Source organism: Cynocephalus volans, chromosome 12, assembly GCF_027409185.1.
Source record: "Cynocephalus volans isolate mCynVol1 chromosome 12, mCynVol1.pri, whole genome shotgun sequence".
Taxonomy (NCBI): Eukaryota; Metazoa; Chordata; class Mammalia; order Dermoptera; family Cynocephalidae; genus Cynocephalus; species Cynocephalus volans.
In genome coordinates, this window is record NC_084471.1 from 11513272 (window position 1) to 11522665 (window position 9394).

Below are 9394 nucleotides of genomic sequence, written 5' to 3' on the forward strand. Positions count from 1 at the left end.
GGGAGGCAGGTGGAAGCAGGGCCAGGAGATAAGTGGCCAGAAATTGTGACCCAGTGGCAGGGAAGTCTGCACACAGAAGACTTCAAAAAAAAAAAATAGGGCATGTATAACAAAATTTACCATTAAGTACTGCTACGGTTTGAATGTCCCCTCCAAAACTCATGCTGAAATTGAGTTGCCATTGTGTTGGTATTAGGAGGTGGGACCTTTAAGTGATGATTATGTTCTGAGGGCTTTGCCTTCCTGCGTGGATGAATGCCCTTATCACAGAAGTGGGTTAGTTACTGTGTGCATGTGGCCCCCTTTTTCTCTGTCTCGCCTGCTGGCTTGCCCTTTCGCCATGTTATGAGGCAGCAAGCAGGCCCTCATCAAATGCGGCCCCTCGACCTTGGACTTCCCAGCCTCCAGAACGGTGAGCCAAATAAGTCTCTGTTCTTTATAAATTATGCAGTCTGTGGTATGGCAGCAGAAAACAGACTAAGACAAGTACATTCACAGCATTGTGCAACCATCACAATCATCCATTTCCAAAATGTTTTCATCATTCTAAACTAAAATTCTGTACCTATCATACACTAACTCCTCATTCCCCCTCCTCCCAGTCCCTCTAAAATGTCACCTGTTTACAACACACACAGGATAGTATCTGCTTCATGTCTGCCAGTCTTACTGTACTTTAAATAATTTTTTTTGGAAGGCACATAGGATTGTAAAAGTTAGCTGCCCAATTTTATTCAATCACAAAAAGCACAAATGGTAGGCCCAACACCGCAAATTTGAAACGGTTGAGATAGTAGACACTGTTTGTTATCTATAGTAGGTTTGACTGTTTCAGCCTGAAATTCTTGGCTTATTCTCTTAAGAAAAATAAATCTCTTTAGGCTCTTTCCTCTAACTTTCATAAACTGGGCCCAGAAGCAGAGTGAATGAGAACAACAAATTCAAAGTGTGACAACTATGTTCTGTTGCATTATAAAAGAAGAAGATGGGAATTTTGCAAGTTATCTAGAATAAAGACAACTGCTTGTTAAATGGCATTTTTAAAATGCTGACCCAAGTGTCACTACTTAGTGCAAACAACCGAAGAATATTTTACAGTAATAGGTTGACTTTTAAGAGATGGTTAACATCTTTGCCATGCATATTTTATAGGTTGAATTAATAGTTCAAGAGTTTATAAAATAGGATCATGCATTACTACCTCTAAGAATACCATATACATGATAAACCCCAAGTGCTTGTGATAGTATTTCAGGTAGAAGCAGTTTCATATAAGAAAAAATCTAGTGTCTGTATTGTGTGGGTATTCAATTTAAAGAAATTTCAGAGACTACTGAGAATAAAAATCTTGGTCTATTAGAGATGGATAGAAAAGATCAGTTTGTGGAATTTAAAATATTTTCTTTATTAAAAACACCCAGAATACATAATTTTATGCATAAATAAAAATAGTAGACTTCCAAATGGCCGTATTTGATCACACTGCATGATTTGGTCTTGTATTATGTCTTTGGTTGAAAGCTGTTTTCTACTGTACTCATTCCTTTGACAACTAAATTTTTGTGAACTAAATTTTATTTTGTGAACTAAATGTCTGAAGTTTATATTTAGTTCATCTGCCTTTATGGCATGAGATCTCATTTTCAAAACAGCACCGCCAGTTTTTCTTAAGTATAACAGGACTCAATTTTTAGCAGCAATTATATTTTTAAGAGGTCAACAAGCAGTAAAACAAAATGTCTTAGTTATACCTATTTTATACATCATATTCACTATCTACCAGTTACAATATTTGGAGAAAGTTTAATCTACCTATAGAATGATCTTTCTTACTCTCCCATCCCACGTCTTATTCAAAGATTTTTTTTTTCCCCACCTCATTTCTAACCTGGTTGGGGCAAGTGGAGAAGTTTCAGAAAAGGTACCTGTGTATTTTAGATGGGGTTCTTGATTTCAACTATAAGGCAAATATAAGACAAAAAATCCTTAGTTCAGGGTACATTATAGTACCCCAAGAGTTAGTTATGTCAAAAATAGTACCTATGAAGAGCCCACAGAAGATGAGGCATTCTGAGGTGTCTGGCCATATGATTAGTCTGTAACAGTGGAAGGACAAGAAATTCATTTTACTCAAAAAAGTCACTTAGTCAACTCAGTCATGCAGGCAACACTGACTGGGCAAATTCCAACAATTTGCAAGGTCAGACTCTCATCCTGTGGTTATTAGCAGACAGGCAAGTTTAATTTGAAAGGTGTCACTAAATTCAAAAACTGAAAATATGTTTTTGAAAATCAACATTGAAGGAAATATGTTTCTAAGGTATTTTGTGTAAAAATATTGTGAAATAAGGGAGTTGGCAACTGGGCACGCTAAATCAAATTCTGTGAATACAATTTTCATAATTATATATACTACTTGCATTTTGTTAATGATATTTCCCTTACAATAACTAGCTCCATAAAGTTGTACTTTGTGTTAAAACTACTCTAAGTTATTAAGGGTAATGTTCATGGCAGATAGCTAGTGACAAAATACCATCTGTTAAAATTGAGGCAAATTGAGAAACTAGAAGTTTTCCCACCAAGATCAGGAACAAGGTAAGAATTTCCCCTCTCACCACTCTTTTTCAGCATTGTACTGGAAGGCCTATAATGTAATAAGACAAGGAAAGGAAATAAAAAGTATACAGATTGTAAAGAAAGAAACTTTGTTTGTAGATAACATGATCATTCTCTTAATACATTTGGGATGCTATAACAAAATACCTTAAACTGGGTAATTTATAAACAATAAAAATACATTGCTCACAGTTCATCCAAAATTATCTGGTCAGAGAAAAAAAGAAATAAGAATAAAAAAGAGTGAAGAAAGCCTACAGGAATTATTAGGGGACACTATTAAGCAAATAAATATTTGAATTATAAGCATTCCCAAAGAAGAAGAGAAGAGAAAAGGTATTGAAAACTTATTTAATGAAATAATAGCTGAAAATTTCCCAAGTCTTGTGAGAGATATGGACATACAGATAGAGAATGCTCAAAGGTCCCCAAATAGATTCAGTCCAATAAGGTCCTCTCCAAAGCACATCATAATCACATTGTCAAAAGTCAAAGACAAAGAGAGAATTTTAAACACAGCAAGAGAAAAGCATCAGGTCACATATAAGAGAATCCTCATTAGACTAACAGCAGATATCTCAGCAGAAAACTTACAGGTCAGAAGCAAATGGAATGATATATTCAAACTGCTGAAAGAAAAAAAAAAATGCCAGCCAAGAATACTATATCCAGCAAAGCTATCCTTCATTATAAAAACCCTCAACAAATTAGATATAGAAGGAACATACCTCAACACAATAAAGGACATATGAGACACACTCACAGCTAATATCATTCTGAACAAGGAAAAGCTACAATCTGAAAGCTTTTCCTCTAAGAACTGGAACAAAACAAAAATCCTACTCTCTCCACTCTTATTCAGCATAGTACTGAAGTCTTAGAGAAGTTAGGCAAGAGAAAAAAATAAAGAGAGAAAAAAATAAATTGGAAAAGAGGACATCAAATCGTCCCTGTTTGCAGACAACATGATCTTAGAAGTGAAAAAACCTAAAGACTCCACCAAAAAACTCTTAGAACTGATAAGTGAATTCAGTAACATTGCAGGATACAAAATCAACATGCAAAAATCAGTAGCATTTCTATACACCAGCAAACTGAAAAAGAAAACAAGAAAGCAATACCATTTACAATAGCTGAAAAAGAAATCAAGAAAGCAACACCATTTACAATAGCTACCAAAATATAAAATACCTTGGAATAAATTTAACCAAGGAGGTGAAAGATCTCTACAAGGAAAACTATAAAACACTGATAATTTAAGGACACAAAGAAATGGAAAGACATCCCACATTCATGGATTGGAAGAATTAATATTGTGAAAATGACCACACTACCCTAAGCAATCTATGGATTCAATGCAGTCCCTATCAAAATACTAATGACATTCTTCATAAAAATAGAAAAAATATCCTAAAATTTGTATGGAACTACAAAAGACCTCAAATAGCCAAAGCAATCCTGAACAAAAAGAATAAAGCTGGAGGCATCACACTACCTGGCTTCAAAATATGCCACGAAGTTGAAGTAACCAAAACAGCATGGTACTGACGTAAAAACAGATACACAGACCAAAGGAACAGACAGAGAACCCAGAAATGAAACCATGTATTTAGAGCCAACTGATTTCCAACAAAGGTGCCAAGGATATTCATTGGGGAAAGAATGGTCTCTTCAATAAATGGTGTTGGGAAAACTGTATATCCATACACAGAAGAATAACACTAGACTCCTGTCTCTCACTATATACAAAAATCAACTAAAAATGGATTAAAGACTTAAATGTAAGACCCCAAACCATGAAACTACCAGAAGAAAACATAAAAGAAATGCTTCAGGACATTGGGCTGGGCAAAAACTTTATGAAGAGGACCTCAAAAGCACAGTCAACAAAAGCAAAAATAGACAAATGGGACTACAACAAATTAAAAAGCTTCTGCACGACAAAGGAAACAATAGAATGACGAGACAACCTGAAGAATGGGAGAAAATATTTGCAAACTATACATCAGACAAGATATTAATATCCAGAATATACAAAGAACTAAAACAACTCAACAGAAAAAAAACCAATCTGACCAATAAATGGGCAAATGAGCTGAATAGACATTTCTCAAAAGAATACATACAAATGGCCAAGAGGTATATGGAAAAATGCTCAACATCACTAATAATTAGGGAAATGAAAATCAAAACCACAATGAGATCTCATTCCAGTCAGAATGACTATCACCAAAAAAGACGGAAAATAACAAATGTTGGCAAGTATGCAGAGAAAAGGGAACTCATATACACCGCTGGTGAGAATGTAAATTAGTACAGCCACTATGAAAAACAGTATGAAGTTTCCTCAAAAACTTAAAAGAGAACTACCATATGATCCAGCAATCTCACTAGTGGATATATACCCAAAGGGAAGGAAATCAGTATATAAGAAAATACACACACGCCCATGTTTATTGCAGCACTATTCACAATAGCCACAATAACCAACTTGTGTCCATCATCAGATTAATGGATAAAGAAAATGTGTTATATATACACGATGGAATACCATTCAGCCATAAAAAAAAAAAAAAAATGAAATCCTGTCCTTTGTGGCAACATGGATAAGCTTGGAGGATATTATGTTAAGTAACGCCAGGAACAGAAAGAGAAATACTGCATGTTCTCACTCATATGTGGAAGTTAAGAACATTGATCACATACAAGTGAAGAGTTGAAGGGTGGTTCCCAGAGACTGGATAGGGTAGAACGGAGGGGAGATAGTGAGAGGCTGGTTAACAGCTACAAAATTACAGCTAGATAGGAAGCATAAGATCTAGTGTTCTGTAGCACTGTAGGGTGACTATAACAACGATTTATCGTATACTTTCAATGAGCTAGAAGAGAGGATTTTCAATATTTCCAACACAAAGAAATGATAAATGGTTGAGGTCATGGAAAAGAGAAAAATCAGTGATTACAAGGGCTTCAGGGAAGAGGGAGGGAGAGCAGGATGAACAGGTGGAGCACAGCAGATATTTAGGGCAATGAAACCATTCTGTAGGATAAATGCATGCCATTATGTGTTTAGCAAAATCCATAGAACTGTACAACACAAAGAGGGAACCCTTATGCAAATTTGAGTTAATAACAATATATCAATATTTGTTCGTAATAAGATGAATTCATAAGATGTTAATAATAGGCCAAACTGTGGGGGGGAGGGGTAATATGGAAATTATCCGTACTTTCTGCTTAATTTTTCTGTAAACCTAAAACTGCTGTAGTAATGAAGTCTATTACGCGGCAGGGGGAGAGACACATCTGATAAAGGACTGTTATCCAAAATATACAAAGAACTCTGAACACTCATGATAAGAAAACAAACAACTCAATAAAAAAATGAGCCAAATACACTAACAGACAACTCATCAAGTAAGATACGCAGATGGTAAATAAGCATGTGAAAAATTGCTCCACGTCATATGTCATCAGGGAAACACAAATTAAATGAGATACTACAACAGACCTATTAGAATGCCCAAGATCCAGAACACTGAGAGGATGTGGCGCAACAGAAACCGTCATTCATTGCTGGTGGGAATGCAAAATGGTACAGACACTTCGGAAGGCAGCTGGGCAGCTTCACACAAAACTAAACACTTGCACTCTTACTGAATACAAATTCAGCAATTCCACTCCTTGGTATTAACCCAAAGGAGTGGAAAACATATGTCCACACAGAAACCTGCACACAGATGTTGATAGCAGCTTTATTCATAACTCAAAACTTGGAAGCAGCCACGTAGGTGAATGGACAAACTGTGGTGCATCCAGACAACGAGTATTATTCAGCACTAAACAGAAATGAGCTATCAAACCATGAAAAAGACAGGGAGAAACTTTAAATGCACATTGCTAAGTGAAAGAAGGCGATCTGAAAAGGCTACATACCATACAATTCCAACCGTATGACATTCTGGAAAAAGCAAAACTATGGAGACAGTGGTCCCCAGCAGTTGGGGAGAGGAAAGAGTGAATAGGTAGAGCACAGAGAGTTTTTAGGGCAGTGAAAATATTCTGTATGGCACTATACTAGTGAATAAATGTCATTATACATCTGTCCAAACTCACAGAATGCACAACACCAAGAGTGAACCCTAATGTAAACTACAAACTTTGGGTGGTTATGATGTGTCAGTGTAGGTGCCTCAGTTGTAACAAATGCACCACTCTGGTGGGGGATGTGGACAGTGGTGGAGGCTCTGCATGCACGAGGACTGGGGGTATATAGGAAATCTCCGTACTTTTCTCTCAATTTTCCTGTGCATCTAAAACTGCTCTAAAAAATAGTCTCTAATAAAAAAATTTTTTTCCCAAAGAAAACAAGTTGAGGCAAATGAGTCAATAAATTCCCCAAAAGAGCAAATTAAATCATTTGTCAAAATAATTAATGGACAATACAAAACTAGTCCAAACGTGAAATCTATAAATTAAGATTATGATTCTATGAAACAAGTTTTGGAATGGATGTAAAATTTCTTTAAGCCCGAGAATGATCATATTCACTAACTCCCCCCAGCCAAGGAGTTGTTGAATATGTTAATGCTGTGAAAGAAAAACAAGTTAGGGGAGAAATGTCCCCCAAGCGAGTGGATCTGACTTTTAGAAGCTACCACTAAAAAATAAACCACAGACTGATGTCAAATGGACAAAAATAAAATTGAATACTGTGGGGAAAAACATGACAACTAAGAAGCATGGGGTGGGGGAGTGGAGGGGACACAGTTAAGACATATTAAAAAGAAAAAAAAGCCACAGGGCTTTTGGCTTGTTAAAATAAAATATGGTACACTTTTTTTTTCCCCCAAAGAGGATTTCAAAGCATCTGGATAACATGCAAATTGTAAACTCTGCATGGCAAATCCAATTTGCAGGCATCGTACAATACAGCCGCCTCCCCGGGGCTGCGATTGTACGCGGTGTTCGGTGTTGGTGGCACCTCAAGTTCTGAGCAGTTTGGGGACACAAGGCACGGGAGGGGAGGGCCCGTGGCGCTTGCACTGTTTGGGGAGCAGCCCAGCTGGCGGTTTCCAGGTCTTCTGCATGCACAGGCTCAGGACACTGGAGAACGGTGCGTCTCCTGCACGGCGTCGTTCTCTCCCTTCCCGTGGTCACAGAACCTTCCCAGTCTTCCAACATTTCAGTGACTGTGACAACATGAACACACGTGCTCGGCTTTCGGTCTCCGTTCCGCTCCCGTCTGCCCGGCGTCCCCCTGACCTTCCCTTGGCTCCAGCTTCCAACAGCTCAGGCAGGGGCGGCGCGGTGGCTCCACCGTCCCCGCAGCTGGGCGACGCGGCCCGGGTGTCCGCGGGGCGACCTCGGCAGCTCCCGCCGCTGCCCGCAGGGGGCGTGGGCGAGTCGCGGCCGCGGGGGCCGCGGAGCGGGGGAGGGGCGCCGCTGTCACCCCGTCCCCCCTCGGCGCGCGACCCCGAAACCCCGCCCCCGCCGCCCCCTGCGCCACGCGCCACGGCTGCGGGGCCGGAAATCTTCGAGTAACAAATAGATCTTTGTATTTTAATTACTACCCTTGACCTCAGACCCAACTCTCTCTTTAGTTTTTAAAGAACACCAGGAGGAATATTTTTGTTTGTTGAAAATCCGGACCACACATACGTACAATCCATTATCTTTCAATAAAAAGTGTTTTCAAAAAATCCATACCAATACTGAAAACACGACTAACCTTCGGTGTTACTGGCAAGGAGAAAATGAAAGAAAGGCAACGAGAGTTTACAAGCGGGGACACACGTGGTGTCTGCGAAAGGCCCGGGGAGCGGGGACGGGCCCGCCGGGGGCTCCGCCGGGCGCACGTTCCTCCTCGTGTTTGTTTCTTCCGAGCTGTCGTGGTCACTATTCATTGTGCTGGGCCTCCAATTCTCCGCGTAGCCCAAAGGCAGGGGGTCTGGCAAAGGGACCGGCGTCCTGTTTTCGGTTCGTGTACCCCGTTTTGGTCAGAGGAGGCGAGGCTGTGCTGCAGGGACAACCCCCCCCCACCCCCCGAGATCTCAAAGGCTTAAATCGATGAAGCCCTTTGCTCGTTTACGTGAAAGGCCGTGGGGGGTGGGGGTCTCTCCCCAGTCCTCGCTGAGGCGGGCTGACACGGGGCGTCCCCGTGCTGGACACTGATCAGCAACGTGGCGGGGACGCCTCAGTGACTCTCTGGCTCTTACAGCTTCTGCCTGGAAGTGAGGTATCACTTTTGCTCGCATTTCATTGGCCAAAGCGATCCCAGGTTCAAAAAGGTAGGAAAGTGTGACTCTACCATGGGCCCAAAGAGGGGGACTGGGAAGGTTTGCAAGCAGCCCCGATGGCCCTCGCGCGTCGTCCTGTCGCCGGCTTGCTCAACATCTTTGTGAAGGTCTAAGCCAATACATAAGCCAAGGAAAAGGGAAGAAGTGCGATCACTGGAAAGGAGACACATTTGTTGTTATTTCCCGGTTATTTTTCTATCCTATCTCCACTTAGAGCCACAACCTGGCAGAAGTTTATCTCACTGTCCAGCTCAGGACCGCCACCTCCTGGCCAATGAAAACGCAAAAAGCTTCTATAGAAAGCTGAGAGCTGAAGGAAAGACATTTAAAGTATTAATGATCTTGCAGTCCTGATATATTTTTTCAAAGACTTACTGTTTTTACCTACCTGCTTCCACCTCTCCCCCCATTTCTCTCCCCTGACATACGCACACAAACACACAAACCTTTAGAACATCAAGAATAAAAATAAAATA

General features: G+C 40.1%; 1 protein-coding gene across 1 annotated transcript in view; it reads left to right on the forward strand.

Annotated features, from left to right (window-relative positions):
* Window positions 1–8163, forward strand: part of APOBEC3B (apolipoprotein B mRNA editing enzyme catalytic subunit 3B) — a 43774-nt gene extending 35611 nt beyond the window's left edge. Inside the window, exon 10 of the mRNA XM_063115624.1 lies at window positions 7901–8163. Coding sequence (XP_062971694.1) covers window positions 7901–8163 — 263 coding nt within the window. The remainder of the gene's footprint in view (window positions 1–7900) is intronic.
* Window positions 8164–9394: the final 1231 nt, after the last annotated feature.